Genomic DNA, 18185 nt, shown 5'->3' with positions numbered 1-18185 from the left:
ACTGTAAGAAAACTACAAACAAGTACCCTTGATTAATACTGATGTAAAAATCCCCAACAAAGTAATAACAAACAGAATTCAACAGCACATTTAAAGGATTACATACCATGACCAAGGGACACATTCCGGGAATGCAATGATGGTTCCACATAACGAAAATCAATCAACATAATGTACCACATTAACAAAATTTTTTTAAAAATCCTCTTGATTGATGCAGAAAATTATCTAACAAAATTCAACACTTTTTCATAATTTAAAAACATTCAACAAACTAGGAACAGAAGGAAATTCTCAACATAATAAAGGCCATATATGAAAAGCCCACAGTTAATTGTGTGAAGGTGAAAGACTGAAAATTTTTTCTCTAAGATCAGGAACAAGACAAGGATGTTCACTTTCACCACCTTTATTCAACATAATACTGGAACTTCTAGCCAGAGCAATTAGGAAAGTACATAAAGGAAAAGACATCCAAATTGGAAAAAAAGAAGTAAAACTGTCTCTACAGGTTAAGCATCCCTAATCCAAAAATCCAAAATCAAAAATTTTTTGAGTGCTGATATGATGCCCCAGATAGAAAACTCCACACCTGATCTCATGGGTCACAACCAAAACTGTTTCAGACACAAGTTTAAAATAATGTATAAAATTATCTTCAGGCTACCTGCATAAAGTATATATGAAACATAAATGAATTTTGTATTTAGACTTGGGTCGCATCTCCAAGATATCTCATCATGTGTATGTGAATACTCCAAAACCTGAAATCCAAAACACTCTGGTCCCAAGCATTTCAGATAAGGGATACTCAACCTGTATTTACAAGTCACATGATATTTTATGTAGAAAACCCAAAATAACTCATGAAAAAACTGTTAGAATAAATGAATTCAACAAAGTTGCAGGATATGAAATCAACACACAAAAATGGTTACGCTAAAAAACAGTAACAGGCTGGGCATGGTGGCTAACGCCTGTAATCCCAGCACTTTGGAAGACAGAGGCAAGCAGCTGAGTTCAACAGTTCAAGACTAGCCTGGACAACATGGAGAAACCCTATCTCTACTAAAAATACAAAAATTAGCCGGGCATGGTGGTGCACACCTGTAATCCCAGCTACTTGAGAAGCTGAGGCGAGAGAATCGCTTGAACCGAGGAGGCGGAGGTTGCAGTGAGCCAAGATAGAGACTCCATCTCAAAAAAACAAAACAAAACACTAACAATTAACAATCCAAAAGGAATATTAAGAAAACAATTCTACTTACAATAGCAACAAAAAGAATAAAATACTTAGGAATAAACTTAATCAAGAAAGAAAAACTCTTAGCCACTGAACACTGCAAAATATTGCTAAACAAAATTAAAGACACCAGTAAATAAAAAGACATGCTGTGTTCATTGACTAGAAGAAAATATTGTTAAGGTGTCAATACTACTCAAAGTTATCTACAGATTCAGTGCAATCTCTGCCAAAATCCCGATTTTTTTTCCAGAAACAGAAAACTCTACCTTAAAATTCATATGGAATCTCAAGGAACCCCAAATAGCCAAGACAATCTTGAAAGGGAAATACAAAGTTCAAGGTCTCACACTTACTACACAGCTATAGTAATCACAACACTGAGATACTGGCATAAAGACAGACAGACATATAGACTAGTGGAATAGAAGTAGAACCCAGAAATAAATCCCCACAATAATTTCTGTCAAAGGTACCAAGACCATTTCAAGAGGGAAAGGGAAGTCTTTTCAACAAATGGTGCTGGGAAAATTGGATATTCACATGCAAAAGTAGTAAGAAGTTTGATCCTTACCTTACACCATATAAAAACATTAACTAAAAATGGATCAAAGACCTAAACGTAAGACCTAAAATGATCAAAATCTTAGAGGAACACATGCTGACAAAACTTCATGACACTGGATTTGGCAATGATTTTTTCTTGATATGACACCAAAAGTACAAGCAACAAGAGAAAAAAATTGATAAGTTGGCCTACATCAAGATGAAAAACTTCTGTGTATCAAAAGACACGGACAAAAGTGAGAAGGCAACCCATGACATAGGAGAAGATACTTGGGAATCACATGTCTGATAAGGGATTGGTTTCATTCAGAATATAGAAAGAACTCCTACAACACAACAACAATAAAACAACCCCATTAAAAAATGGGCAAAGGACTTCAACAGACATTTCTCCAAAGATATACAAAAGGCCAATAGGCACATGAAAAGATGCTTAATAGCACTAATTATTAGAAAAATACAAGTCAAAACTACAATGAGGTACTTGCCTCAGACCCATCAGAATGACCACTATAAAAAAAAATACAGAAAATAAGTATTGGCAAGGATGTGGAGAAATTTACTCGCTAATAAAAATAGTGACATCAAACAATTTGTATTTTCTTTTTCTTTTTTTTTTTTTTTTTTTTTTTGAGACGGAGTTTCGCTCTTGATACCCAGGCTGGAGCGCAATGGCGCGATCTCGGCTCACCGCAATCTCCGCCTCCTGGGTTCAGGCAATTCTCCTGCCTCAGCCTCCTGAGTAGCTGGGATTACAGGCACGCGCCACCGTGCCCAGCTAATTTTTTTTTTGTATTAGTAGAGACGGGGTTTCACCGTGTTGACCAGGATGGTCTCGATCTCTTGACCTCGTGATCCACCCGCCTCGGCCTCCCAAAGTGCTGGGATTACAGGCTTGAGCCACCGCGCCCGGCCAACAATTTGTATTTTCATAAGGTATTGCTGAAAAAAAATTCAGCAAAGTGCTATATGGTACCATTTTTATAAAGCAATGACATGAAAAATAAATAAGTACATACATTTCAGTGCATGTATATAATGCATTTGTGTTTGCTACTGAAGCCATAACAAATCACCACAAATTCGGTGACTACAGTTTTTTAGGTTAGAAGTCCAACAGGGGTCTCACTGGGCTAAAGACAATGTATCAGCAGGGCTGCATTCCTTCTGGAGGCTCAAGAGAAAAATCCATTCCCCTTCCTTTCCCAGCTTCTAGAGGGAATCCCATTCCCATCTGCATTCCGTGGCTCATGGCCCCCTTCCATCATCTTCAAAGCCAGTAACATAGAATCTCTCTCTGACCATTTATTAGTAGTCATATCTCTGTCTGATCACAGCCAGGTCATTTTTTAAGCACTCTCAATTAAATCAGGAGCACCTTCCAGGATGCTCTCCCCATCTCAAAGTCTTTAGCCTTAATCACATCTGCATTCTCTTTTGCTATGTAAGGCAACATATACACAGGTTCCAGTTATTAGGATGTGGACATACTTGGGGGCCATTATTCTGCTTACCACAAATCTCTATACTATTGCATAAGCATACATAGAAGGATCCACATAATCAGGTTCTTAACATGGGCTAGGAAATAAGGCGCTGATGTGAATAGAAGTAAAAGCAAACAGGAAGAGGGAAAAGAAAAGAAGAACAAAAAGGAAAGGGAGGGGGAAAGGGAGAAGAGGAGAGGGGGAAAGGGAGAAGAGAGAAGAAAAAGGGGATAATGGGGGAAAGAGGAAGGAGAGTGGCAAAGATGGGGAGGAGAGGGGAAGAGAAAAAAGGAGAAAAGGAAAGGGAGTGGCAAGAAAGGATAAGAAAAAAAGAATAAGAAGGAAAAACAAATTTTTTAAAAGGATAAGAAAAACAGAAGAAAAAGGAAACAAGGAAAAAAAAGAAGGAAAAAGACTACCCAAACACATCAAATAAAGTGAGGTACAACTGATCAAATTTATGTAATTAGGGCAAATTACATAATTATATGTATATAAAAAGAAACTTCTCAGTGGGGCATGGTGGCTCACGTCTGTAATCCCAACACTTTGAGAGGATTGTTTAAAGCCAGGAGTTCAAGACCAGCCTAGGTGAGACAGGAGACCCTTATCTCTACAAAAAATTTTAAAAGTTGGACAGGCATGGTAGCATGTGCCTGTAGTTGCTGCTACTCAGGAAGCTGAGGTGGGAGGATCACCTGAGTCCAGGAGGTCAAGGCTGCAGTGAACCATGATCATGCCACTGTACTCCAGCCTGGGCAACACAGTGAGATCCTGACTCATTAAAAAAACTAAGAAATTTTTTCTTTTTAATTAAATTTCTTAACCTGACTCAGAACTGCCTACTAAACTTCCTCCTGGTCCCTCTTCAGTGTATACAGTATACATATGTACCTACCATTAGGTATCATACCCAAGTTTCACTACCATAAAGGCAGTGAATTTTACGTGTATGATTCTATAAGGGTCGATACATGTCATTATACATTTGTCCAAACCATAAAGTACAAGACCAAGAGTAAACCCTGATCTAAACTACAGTACTTTGGGTGACATCTCAATGTAGGTTTAATTGTAACAAACCTATGGCTCTGCTGGCATTTTGACAATGAGGGAGGCTACTCAAGGGTGCAGGTAGGAGATATACAGGAAATCTCTATCTTTAACTCAATTTTGGTGTGAACTTAAAAACTGCTCTAAAAATGACTATTTTTAAGTCTTCTGTGCTACCCCAATTCATCCCTCCCTCCCCATCTCCAACACCTGTTCTTTTTACTGTCTCTACCGCTCTGCCTTCAAGAATGCCATATAGTTGGAATCATACAGCCTTTCCTTCAGTTAATAATATGCATTTAAGATTCCTCCATGTCTTTTCGTGGCTTGATAGCTCATTTCTTCTTATCACTAAATAATATCCCATTGTCTGGATGTACCACAGCTTATTTATCCATTCACCTACTGCAGAACATCCTGGTTGCTTCCAAGTTTTGGCAGTTATGAAAACTGCTAAAAACATCTGTGTGCAGGTACAAGAATACTTGTAATATACACATATACAGCCTAGACCTCTGTACTGTATTATTGAACAAGTACAAGAAACATATTTGGCCTAGCAAATGAGATCTAAGTAGCTGGTAAGTTCATTTACAAGACAAAAACAATTAAGACTGGCAAACTTTAAAAAATGCAATACTGACATGGTGCTTTGAAATAAAGAAAATCTGCAACAATCATATTGTCATAATCAAAGATAAATGTATACAGGGATTCTACGTGCAAGACACTGCTCTAAGCACTATAATACATTAACTCACGTGATCCTCACAACTGAGTTCAGGTACTATTATCTTTTTTCTTTTAACCTTTTTTTTGAAAAACAGGGCCTCACTCTGTTACCCAGGCTAGCATGCATTGGTACAATGATGGCTCACTGCAACCTCCACCTCCCAGGCTCACGCAATCCTCCTGCCTCAGCATCTCGAGTAGCTGGGACTACAGGCATGTGCTATCACACCTGGATAACTTTTTGTTTTTGCTTTTTTCGTTTAGTTTTTTTGCTTTTTTGGTGAGGGAGTGGTCTGGTAAATCAGGTAGGCTCAGAGACTCCCAATTTTTTTTTTTTTTGTAGAGATGGGGGTCTCACTATACGCTGCCCAGGCTGGTCTCGAACTCCTGGGCTCAAGCGATCTTCCTGCCTTGGATTTCCAAAGTGCTGAGACTACAGGTGTGAGCCTCCACAAAAGGCCATATTGTCCATTTTTTTTTTTTTTTTTTTTTTTTTAAGAAATAAGAACATTAATGCCCAAAAAGTGAATAAGTTTACCAAGGTCACACAATTGAGAGTAGAAATCAGGATCAAAACCTAGGCAAGCTGGCTTAGAATTTCAGGCTCTTAACGCTATGCTCTACTATCTCTATTTCATTTTTAGTTCATTCATATGTTTTATGTATTCACAGGAATAAAACAATATTCTATGCACATGTCACCAATTGATCCTTCTGTTAAATTTGTACGTTGTGCTATGTAAAAGCATTCACTACATCTTTGTAATATACTACCTTTCTTCTAAAAACGTACATTTGAGGACTGGGAGCAATGTCTCACTATAATCCGTCAAGGCAGGAGGATCACTTGAGCCCAACAGTTTGACAACAGTCTGGGCAACATAGAGAGACCCATCTCTACAAAAAAAAAAAAATTTTTTTTTAATTAGCTAAGCACGGGAGTGTGCACCAGTAGTCCCAGATACTCAATCTGGGGCAATCGTTTCAGCCCAGGAGGTTGAGACTGCAGTGAGTCATGATCACACCACTAAACTCCAGCCAGCCTAGGTGGCAGATAAAGAAAAAAAGAAAATGAACACTTGAAACCTTCTAGTAATCACAAAAACTAGTGCAAAACTATCACTTTCTGGGTTTTTCCAAATTATCAAAGACTGGTAAAAAAAAATTTTTTTAAGAGACATCTCAGCCGGGCACGGGGTGGCTCACACCTGTAATCCCCAGCACTATGGGAGGCCCAGGACAGATCTCCTGAGGTCAGGAGTTCGAAACCAGCCTGGCCAACATGGTGAAACCCCATCTCTACTAAAAATATAAAAATCAGCCAGGCATGGTGGTAGGTGCCTGTAATCCCAGCTGCTTGGGAGGCTGAGGCAGGAGAATCGCTTGAATCCAGGACGCAAAGGTTGCAGTGAGCAGAGATCACGCCACTGCACTCCAGCCTGGGCGACAAGAGTGAGACTCCGTCTCAAAAACAAAAAAAAAGAAAAAACACTAGAGATAGGGTCTCACTCTGTCACTCAGGCTGCAATGCAGTGATGCGATCACAGCTCACTACAGCCTTGAACTCCTGAGCTCAAGCATTTCTACTACTGATCACTTAGTCTCTGAGCCTACTCTGATCCTACACACGCATGCCACCAGGCCCAGCTAATATATATATATATATATTTTTTTTTTTTTTCTTTTTTTTTTTTTGTAGAGACAAGGGTCTTGCTAAGTTGCCCAGGCTGGTCTCAAACTCCTGGTCTCACACAGTCCTCCCACCTCAGCCTCCCAAAGCACTGGGATTACAGGTGTTAGCCAGTGTGCCTGGCTGTAAAATTCCCTTTTTTTTTTTTTTTGATACACACCCAGACTGGAGGGCAGTGGCATCTCAGCTCATTGCAACCTCCACCTCCCAGGTTCAAGCAATTTCCCTGTGTCAGTCTCCCAAGCAACTGGGATTACAGGTGCTCACCACCATGCCCAGCTAATGTTTTCTATTTTTAGTACAGACAGCGTTTCACCATATTGGCCAAGTTGGTCTCGAATTCCTGGCCTCAAGTGATCCACCTGCCTGGGCCTTCCAAAATGGTGAGATTACAGGCATGAGCCATCACACCGAAACCCTTAATACTGCAAAGCATCCTAGGATAAACTGTGTATCCTAGGATGCTTTGCAGTATTAGTTACCAGGTACTTAGCACATTTGTGGACTGTTGGCTTTTCCTTTCAAGCCAATACAGTCTCTGGTTCCGGATATACCTGCCTCATCTGGGGCTCCCAGAGTTATAAAATGAAGAATAACTGTCAAGCAGCTTTAGGTTGTACTGCTGGCATCTAACAAAGCATTAGACACTTCCAGAGAGCACATACGTGTATTCCTTCCTCAATTCCCACTGAAAGAAGATTAAGATACATAAAAGGAAATAAAATCCATAGCAGGAGAAGGAATAAATGCCACCAGGGAATGTCAGATGTTAACCAACTTCAGGAAGATGAAAAGTGGTTTAATATTGACCTACAAACCAGAGTAGTACAAAGTAAATTTACAAATATGCACCAAAGGGTGAGGGAGAGATGCTATTCCTACAAGCTGAGTTGGTTTCAAGCTTGAAGTCAGCAGGCCCAAAGTTCATAAATGATCAGCGGGACGGTAACCACGGAAATTATTCAGTCCTCCTCCCTCCCCACTCTCCAAGTAAAACGTCCAAAATAGTTATGTTTGTCTCCAAGATAGATAAAGTCCAAAGTTTTTTAGAAATGAAGGGATAGGACCCCTACTATGAATACTGGTGTTAAAGAGTACACAGGCCGAGCACAGTGGCTCACACCTGTAAACTCCGCACTTTGGGAGGCCGAGGCGGGTGGATCACCAGGTCAGGAGTTCAAGACTAGCCTGACCAAGATGGTGAAACCCCCTCTCTACTAAAAATACAAAAATTAGCCGGGCATGGTGGTATGCGCCTGTAGTCCCAGCTACTCGGGAGGCTGAGGCAGGAGAACTGTTTAAACCCAGGTAAACCCGGGAGGCGGAGGTTGCAGTGAGCCGAGATTGCCCTACTGCACTCCAGCCTGGGCGACACAGTGAGACTCCATCTCAAAACAACATTAAAAAATAAAAAAAATTAAAGAGCACCAGCAGAAACTTAGGCTTAATAATTTTACCGTTGACACTGAGGAAATGTTAAACAGCTATACTCAGTGGAGAAGCTGTTCCACCACTACTGTAAAGCATGAAGCAAAAGGGAGGTTCCCAGCCTATCTATCTGGTACCTGCTCACATGCCCTCAACTGAAACCTTCCTATCTAGGCGACCTGGTACGAAGACGCAAAAGTCAATGATCAACCCGTGTACAGAAAACAAGGCCTATTACTCACATTAATCAAAATATAGACAAATAATCAGTGCCCATCAGATGTTCGAGAAAAAGCAACAGAAACAAACAGGAGCAAAAAGACACAGAACAATTGACCAACAGTAAATAAATTAAGGAAATAGATCATTTTTTTCTAATTGTCATCTTTGTAGATTCAAAATACTTTTTATATCTATAAAATAAGAAGGAAAAGGCTGCTGCACCTAGGACCTTGTGTTTACTAACTTAAAAATAAAAACTAGAGACGGGGTGAACAGGGGGCAGTGTGAGACACCATAAATCCCTAAATTTATCCACAGTAGACAAATTTAAAAAGAGATAGATAATAAATACAATAAATATATTATCTACCCTGGAAAGGGGGCGGGGGGAATAGTGATTTTACTTTTCACTTTACATCATTTTCAAGCTGTTTTAACTATGTACATGTATTAATTCTAATAATAATAAGTATCAACCATTAAAAAAATGGCACGGGACAACACCACCCCAAGCAAGTGCTATTTCAACTCTCTGGTGATACTAATAATAATTTACAGAAGATGGCAAATTTCAATATCAGAGGTCAAGAAGTGTCCCTGCCACTCGTTTTCCTCAAAAGGCAGATAACACATTTGAGAGCCTTTTTGAAAACTTGCATATGGCTATAAAAATCCGGGACGCAAAACAAAGCCTAAAGAATTCGCCGCAAAAAAGCTGGTTCCCACCCCCAACTCAAGGTCTAGGGCAAAGGAGCCGGCAGTAAGAGGGTGGACTACCTGAACGCCGCGATGCCGCGGCAGCCCGAAGACCTGACAGTCACAGAGGCCAAGGCCACAGAGAGAGACACCGCGGCTAAAGCCTTTCCCAGGACGCGTCCGGCCATCAGCGCCCCGAGGGCGGCTTCGAAAAGCTAGGTCGCTCTTAGCTGGGGCCTCCGCCTTCTCCCCACCCCACAGCCCCGAGTCCCGGCCCCGGGTATTTGGTGGGCACTAGGACCTGGCTGCCGTTGTAGCTGTGTCTATCTACAAATTACAGACCAAGAGCCCTCCCACGATAAGAGTCCCCTGCTTTCTCCACTGGCTCGAGAAAAATCCAGACCAGCACGTGATACCGACGCCCTCAGGGCTAGCTGCCGGGGGAACAGCGACCGGGGGTCTCGCAACTTCCACGCTGCGTAATGGCGCTTTACGGCCGCGCCGCAAAGCAAAGGTCGTGTGCTGCCAGCTTCGTAGTGCCTTTCTTCTCTGACTTCCCAGTCTGCGCAAGCGTACTTGGGGCGGAAGGGAACCACCCAGGAGAGTGAAACACACAAGGGATTGGAAGGGGAATAAATGGGAAAAGAGTTTGAGACAGACTTGTTGATCTGGGTTGGGTTTTTTTGTTTTTTTGTTTTTTATTTTGTTTTGTTTTTTGAGACTCCAGCCTGGTTCTGTCGCCCAGGCTGGAGTACAGGGGCACGATCTCAGCTCACCTCAGCCTCAACCTCCTGGGTATAAGCGATTCTCCTGTCTCAGCCCCCAAGTAGCTCGGACTACAGGCACACCCCACCATACCTGGCTAATTTTTGTATGTTTTGTAGAGATGGGTTTTTGCCATGTTGCCCAGGTTGGTCTCCAGCTCTCAAGCTCAAACAATCCAACGGCCTGGGTATCCAAAAGTGCTGAAATTACAGGTGGGAGCCTCCACGCCTGAACCTGCCCTCGTTTTTTTAGGCAGTAAGTTGTTGCGGAACCACGCGTCTTAGCCATATTTTGCATAATACTTGGTTAAGAGAATGAAACCGCCTTTGCAAAATTATGACTGATTTGAGAGACCGATGCGGGATCACTTGAGGTCAGGAGTTCGAGACCAGCCTGGCCAAAGTGGTGAAACCTCTTCTCTACTAAAACGACAAAAATTAGCTGGACAAGGTGGCGCGCGCCTGTAATCCCAGCTGCTCGGGAGGCTGAGGCAGGAGAGTCACTTGAACCCGGGAGGCGAAGGTTGCAGTGAGCCGAGATCTCGCACCACTGCACTCCAGCCTGGGCAACAAGAGCGAAACTCTGTCTCAAAAAAAAACAACTCCGGTCTCCCGCAGAGTCGGCTCTGTGTGAATTACTCTTTCTCTATTGCAATTCCCGTGTCTTGAATCAGCCCAGTCTAGGCAGCTGGCGAGGTGAACTCCTTGGCCGGTTACAGGAAGATGAGATACCCCAAAGACTCTGCCCATGTATCTTGAAGCGTTTCTTGGTTTTTTGTTTTTGTTTTTGTCTTATTAACCAAGTTGTCTGCTGCAATTGCTGGATTTCATTCACGAGGCTTTGCCAGGACCAGGTGTGGCCCTTGGAAATTTGTGGACGAGAAAAGCTATGAAAATAGGCACACAACTGGAGGAGGAACAGAGGGCAACACCCTTGATACTGGATAATAAACTCGAGAGGCAAAAATTAGCCCAACTGACAAACTGAAAGTTGGAAACCAAATTGTCCAAAGCAGCTTGCAATCAGGCTTACCTCATTTATATGTATTAGCTTATTGATGGGGCAAATATTTGACTTTTACTTACCTGATCCACTGTTTCTGTGGTGTGGTTTTGATCCACTGACATTATGAAACTTTGACCATCTTAAAAGCCAGATTAATCAAATTTTAACAACCATTGTTCTGGAGACTGCAGAACTCTTGACAGTTATTGACTGTTCAGACCTTTACACTGTCAACTTAGTTGTGCCTCAGAAGCTGAGGCATTTACTTTAGCCGTGAGCTCCTGTCCACCTTTGTTACAATCAGGTTTTTAAAGGCAAAAAGGGGACAGGGAATTGACTGATACAAAGTTGTAAAGAATTACTGGTTTGTAGAAATAGCATTGATTAGTGATTGGCTATACATTAAGCTACAGAGTGTGAGTTACAGTGTCCAGTGTGCCATTATTAGGTTAACTTGTAGCTACTTGTGGCTATAGCAAGCAGTTTAAAGAGATGAATACATAAAGTGGAGAGTAGGATGCAATTGCTGTCTTTTTTTTTTTTTTTTTTTTTTGAGAAAGGGTCTCACGTCACCTGGCTGGAGTGCAGTGGTGTGATCTCGGCTCACTGCAACCTCTGACTCCCTGGTTCAAGTGATTCTCCTGCCTCAGCCTCCCAAGTAGCTGAGATTTTTACAGGCATGCACCACCACACCCAACTAATTTTTATATTTTTAGTAGAGACCAAATTTCACTACATTAGCCAGGCTGGTCTCAAACTCCTGACTTCAAGTGATCCACCTGCCTCGACCTCCCAGAGTTCTGGGATTATAGGCGTGAGTCACCACGCCCAGCCTGATATCTCATTTTAATGTCTCTCTGGGCCTAATAATTTAAAAGGACTGACCTTCCTTATATAAAAGTTATTTTCTCAGCACTAAGAGACCTGATCATACTCTAGCACAGCTTCCAGTAGCTTAAGGCCTTGTCCCTAGGCTGACCCCAGACCATGTTAAAATGCTTCCCTGGAATCAAAACTCAAAGACTGAAGAATTTACTGTTTGTTCCAGCCAAAACTTGGTGATAGGCAGATAGGTCCCTGAACCCCTTCTTAGAGCAGTTACTTTAGAAAGCTTGCTTTCTCTACCCTTCGGGATATAAGTCTACCACCCAACACAGTTTCCTCAAAGACTTGGGTGCCATCTCTTTGAAATGCAAATATTCAGGGAGGTAACTCACCCTAGCTCCTAGTCCCTGTGGGAGGCGGGTGCCTTGCTTTAGCTTGCCCACCGCTGCCTCCGATCATATAGATAGAAGTTTGTTTCTCCTCTGGATAAGAGCCGGTTAACAAACCCAAATAGCCTAGTCAGAGCAATCAACAACCCTCCCATCCCCACCCTCGGCCAAAACTTAAGATCCTTCTGTACCTTTCCCTTAGCATACCTCAGCCTTTTGTTTCAGGGAAGTGTGGAGTTCGTTCATATTACGCTCTCTTCCCTATTGGACTAGCATTACTGAATAAAGTCTGTCCTTACTGCTTTAACTAGTGTCCAGGTTTGTTTATTTTGACTGCTCTCTCAGGTTGAGAAGTACTATTACTGAAATGTGTATTTTAAAGATAAATATCTGTACTTGGCTGGTCAGATAAACTTTGCTCTCAATGTTGTTCATCACTACTTAAACTGGAAATGTATTAGATCGGCTGTGTTCATCAAGTTCAGCTTGTCCAAAGTCTGCTGACAAATAGTCACTAGCGAGAACAAGAGAAAAGCAGTAAGTCACAAAGCCACCAATCAAAGAAAGGGAGCAACAGAAAGTAGTTCTCACAGGAAGCTCCTCAGACCCTAGTCTTGTAACTCCACATTCCTTAAGGGGAGTGAACTTAGTTTAATGGACCACACAACTATTCAAACAAAACCAGTTCCATGGCAGTGAAACCAAACCGCAATTGGCTGGGACAACCTGATCTCCTGGGTTCCTCCCCTCAGGGACGGGGTGTAGTGACTGCATGTTCTGCAACCTGCTCTTGGGCAGAAACAAAACATCAAATTACCCACATCCTAAATTAGTTAAACAGATGTCATCAGAATTTAAGTAAGGAGAAGTAGGGGCTTTTTCTTTTTTTTTTTTTAAATTTATAAAGCATATACTAACTTCAAGGGCATCTTACAGTAGTTGGCGAGACAGACCAAAGACACTGAGAAACGAGTATTTTTAAATAGGAAAGTGACTTATGTGATTACTGGAATTGATGGGTATGCTAAAAGTAAGAGTAATTCAGGATCCCAACTATTTCTCTGATATAGTGTGGATATTTGTCCCCCTAACTCTGATGTTGAAATGTAATCCCCAGTGTTGGAGGTGGGGCTGGTGGGAGATGTTGGGGTCTTGAGGGTGGATCCCTCATGGCTTGGTGCTATCCTTGTGACAGTGAGTGAGTTCACTCAAGATCTCGTTGTTTAAAGATGTGTGACTTCGGCCAGGCACGGTGGCTCGTGCCTGTAATCCAGCACTTTGGGAGGCCAAGGCGGGTGAATCCCAAGGTCAACAGATCGAGACTATCTTGGTCAACATGGTGAAACCCCGTCTTTACTAAAAATACAAAAAATTAGCTGGGCATGGTGGCACGTGCCTGTAATCCTAGCTACTCAAGAGGCTGAGGCAGGAGAATTGCCTGAACCCAGGAGGCGGAGGTTGCGGTGAGCCGAGATCACGCCATTGCACTTCAGCCTGGGTAACAAGAGCAAAACTCCATCTCAAAAAAAAAAAGATGTGTGACTTCGGCCAGGCGCAGTGGCTTGTGCCTTTAATCCAGCACTTTGGTAGGCTGAGGCGGGTGGATCACCTGAAGTCAGGAGTTCGAGACCAGGCTGACAAATATGGTGAAATCCCATATCTACTAAAAATACAAAAAAAAATTAGCCTGGTGTGGTGGTGGGTGCCTATAATCCCAGCTACTTGGGAGGCTGAGGCAGGAGAATCGCTCAAACCTGGGAGGCGGAAGTTGCAGTGAGCCAAGATCATGCCACTCTGATCCAGCCTGGGCAACAGAGTAAGACTTCATCTCAAAAAAAAAAAGTGTGACACCTCCCCACCTCTTTCTTGCTCCCACTCTCGAGAATGTGTCAGCTCCGGCTTTGCCTTCCACCATGATTATAAGCTTTCTCAGGCCTCACCAAGAGCCAAGCAGATGTCCAGCACTATGCTTCCTGTACAGCCTGCATTAACTGTGAGCCAATTACATCTCTTTTCTTTATAAATTACCCTTCTCAAGTATTTCTTTTTGGCAATGCAAGAATGGCCTAACACATTCTCTTTTGTTTGTTTGTTTGTTTGTTTGTTTTCCATTCATTTAGTTATTGTAAACAAACATTCTCTGAAAAGGAATTTGGAGGAAAGAAACTTTATCCCAGTAAACAGTTTGCAAATCAGGGAAACACAGCCTTTAGTGTAAAACAAAAGTGTGCTCCAGAGAACAGAGGGAGGGTTTGGATTTTATAACAAAAGTTGCTACCCAGATTATTAATTAGGTCTGTTTACACAAGTGAGGGATTCTAGCTTAGTTCTGATTGGTTGACACAGCTGAGCTCTAATTGGTGAGTTTGGGTGATCTCTGTAAATCCCCAAGTTCAATAAAGGTGTGAGTTTTCAGTGAACTCAGAGTATGTGTGTGACCTCTAGTAAGCAAATGACCACTTGGCTCTGTTTAAAATTTGTTAGCCACTTGGGATCCATCTTAAAGGATTGCCCCTTTCAGGTTTGCATTTATTCACATTGCATCATAATGACAAATAATACTATTTACCAAGCACACCACCCCAGGTGCTGGGAATACAGTTGTGAACAAGATGAACAAGGTCCTACTCTCATGAAGCTTACTTTATAGGAGAGGGAAAAAAACATTAATAAGTAAACCAATAAACTAGGAATTCCAGATTAGGAAAAGTGCTGTGAAGGAAATAGAAAACTTGCTGTGGGACAGAATAATTGAGGGAGAAGTGACTACTTTAGATTGCAGGGGAAGAATGTCTTTTCTGATGAGGTCACATTTGTGCAGAGACCTAAGGACATGAAGCTGCCAGTCATTGAAAAAGCTGGGAAAAAAACATTCAAGGCAGAAAGGACTGTACATTGAAAAAAGATCTGAGGTAGGAAAGAAATAAAAAGAATAATCAAGGAGGCTGGGCAAGGTGGTTCGCCTCTAATCCCAGCACTTTGGGAGGCTGAGGTGGGTGGATCATCTGAGGTCAGGAGTTCAAGACCAGCCTGACCAACAGGTGAAACCCCGTCTCTAGTAAAAATACAAAAATTAGCCAGGTGTGGTGGTGGCCACCTGTAGTCCCAGCTACTCGGGAGGCCGAGGCAGGAGAATCACTTAAACCTGGGATGCGGAGGTAGCAGTGATTGCACCATTGCACTCCAGCCTGAGCGCCAGAACGAGACTCCATCTCGAAAAAAAAAAAAAAAAGAAGAATCAAGGAATAGAAAGCCAATAAACTAAAGCATAGTAAGCTAGGGGCATAATAATCTGTACTAAGGCCAGTATGGTGGACACTACTGGCTGCTTCCCAATACCTATTCATTCTTTCTTCTACATTATGTGTAGAAATATTCCTAGTTTTAACCTTTACCTCCCTAATTCTCCCTGCAGCTAAAGGGGCTACATGGCTCTTTCTGGTCAATGAGATGAAAGTGGAAGTCTACTGTGTGGGTCTTCTGGAAACGGTGTTGTTTTCCTGGAGAAAAGGCATTAGCTTATTTCATAAGCACGATTTACCCTTTGCCATTTTGCCTCCTTCCTTTATTCCAGCTTGAAAGGAGGACATAATTCTTAGAGAAGGAGGAGCTATCCTGAGACCAATAATGACAAAAGCCACACAGTATGGATGGTGGAGTAAGGTGCAAGAAGGAGACTGTCTTTTATGACTTCCTCAAGTAGATGCACTGACCCTGGACAGCTGGCTTCTGGACTAATTAAGAAAATAAATCCTATCATTATAACTGAGTTAATTTTATGTAAAAATCCTGACTCAAGAGTTAAACATCTAAGGCCTTATGGCCCATTCTGAGAAATTTGGGTCTTATCCCAAGTGCAATGAGAAGCCATTAAAACTCCACCGAACTTTGTTGTTCACAACATAGAGAAGTAGATGTTATAAAAATTGAAACTGGATGAACAGCAGCATTGAAGTGGGCATTGTGTGGGATCATCAGGCTACTAGATTCTTAATACTTGCTTTTTTTTTTTTTTTTTTGAGAGAGTCTCTCTCTGTTGCCCAGGCTGGAGTGCAGTGGTGCGATCTCAGCTCACTGCAACCCCCACCTCCTAGGTTCAAGCGATTCTCCTGCCTCAGCCTCCTAAAGTAGCTGAGATTACAGGTGCATGCCACCACACCTGGCTAATTTTTGTATTTTTAGTAGAGACGGGGTTTCACTATGTTGGCCACGCTGGTCTCAAACTCCTGATCTCAAGTAATCTGCCCACCTCAGCCTCCCAAAGTGCTGGGATTATAGGCATGAGCCACTACACCCGACCAATATTTGGTTCTACTATTGTCATCTCCCTCTTCTTTCACAGTTCACTGGGTCCAAAGTAGCTTCCTTCCCTCTCTTTCCTTATGGAATTTTTTTTTTTTTCATATCTTCTGTTTTTTTCAGTTTGAGAAACCCTTCACAATCGCCATTCCTGCTTCTTGATAAGTTAATGCATGGAGAAGGATTTTTTAAAACCCCTTCTCACTTGACAAAGCCTGGCTTTCAAAATTAATCCTGCGCTGGAGACTCAAAAATCCCATTTGACAGTTGCTTCTTTGTTCCAATTCATATCTGTTATTCCCCCTAAAACACTGAAACCATTATTTCATTGGATGAAGTGCCTCAGGGCAATAAGATACTCAAATATAAAAACATCTAAAAATATTTCAAAAATATTATCCTCATGGTTTTTTTTATTTTGACTATGTAGTTTGGGCACATTGTTTAACTTCTCTATGTCTGTTTCCTCACCTGTACAATGAGGAGTACATGGTAATCAACACCACAGAGCTATGAGAATTAAAGAAGATCAGTTTTATAAAATGTTGAACAAAAAAATGTAATTTTTTTTCAAGCATTTGCAATATGATACCTACAATTGGCTATATACTTTACACATATTACCACGTTTAGAGCTGACAGTTACCCCAGGAGGGCTGGTGTGATTGTCTCTACTTTAGAGATGAGGATTCAGACTCGGAAAGGTTAAATAACTTGCCCAGCTTCACACAGCCTATCTGATAATTTCTAGAGTCAGGTGTATTAGTTTTCTATGGCTGCTATAACAAATTACCACAAATTAGTAGTTGAAAATAACAGAAATTTATTCTCTCACAGTTCTGGAGACTGGAAGTCCAAAATCAATTTTCTTGTGCCAAAATGAAAGTGTTAACTGGACCGTGCTCATGCTGGAGGCTCCGGTGGAGAATCCATTCTTTGCCTCTTTGAGCTTCTGGTGGCTGCCAACATTCCATGGCTTGTGGCCACATCAGTCCAATCTCTGCTTCTGTGGTCACACTGCCTTCCCCTTTCCTGTTTGAGTCAAATTTCCCTCTCTCTCTCTTTTTATTCTTTTATTTATTTATTTATTTTGAGACAGAGTCTTTCTCTGTCACCCAAGCTGGAGTGCAGTGGCGTGATCTTGGCTCACTGCAACCTCCACGTCCCAGGTTCAAGCAATTCCCCTGCCTCAGCCTCCAAAGTAGCTGGAATTACAGGTATGTGCCACCACGCTCAGCTTATTTTTAGTATAGACAGGATTTCACCATGTTGGACAGGCTGTTCTTGAACTGTTGACCTCAGGTGATCACCCTGCCTCGGCCTCCCAAAGTGCTGGGATTACAAGTGTGAGCCACCATGTCCAGGCTCTCCCTCTCAGGACACTTGTGATTTCACTTAGTACCCACCAGAATAATCTCACCATCTCAAAATTCTTAACTATATCTGCAAAAACCCTTTTTTCATGTTAGGTAACATTTATGGGTTCCAAGGATTAAGACCTGTTATCTTTTGAGGTCATTATTCAGTTTGCTACATACGTATTAAAATGTAGGTCTGTATAACTATAAGCTTAAATTTCAACCATGCATTTGTTCACTTGATATTTATTAAATTTCTGATACACACAAGCACTGTGGCAGGTACTATCGCTACAATGGCGAGCAAAACCAATCACCACTGGTTGCTTTGGGCTGCACTTAGCTTAAAAGTTCGCTGGGGAGATAGATATTGGCAAAAATAATCACACAAATAAATGTCAAATTGCAACTATGATACATGTTATG

The 18185-nt window shown here is 41.8% G+C and overlaps 1 protein-coding gene across 1 annotated transcript in view; it reads right to left on the bottom strand.

Moving 5' to 3' along the window:
- NUDT9 (nudix hydrolase 9) overlaps positions 1-9442 on the bottom strand; it is a 45265-nt gene extending 35823 nt beyond the window's left edge. Inside the window, exon 1 of the mRNA XM_064369039.1 lies at positions 9200-9442. Coding sequence (XP_064225109.1) covers positions 9200-9306 — 107 coding nt within the window. The 5' untranslated portion in view covers positions 9307-9442. The remainder of the gene's footprint in view (positions 1-9199) is intronic.
- Positions 9443-18185: the final 8743 nt, after the last annotated feature.

Source organism: Aotus nancymaae, unplaced genomic scaffold (genome assembly GCF_030222135.1).
Source record: "Aotus nancymaae isolate 86718 unplaced genomic scaffold, 86718_ANA_hifiasm-v0.15.2.pri h1tg000006l, whole genome shotgun sequence".
In the NCBI taxonomy this organism is placed as follows: domain Eukaryota; kingdom Metazoa; phylum Chordata; class Mammalia; order Primates; family Aotidae; genus Aotus; species Aotus nancymaae.
This window is presented reverse-complemented; position numbering and strand designations above follow the sequence as displayed.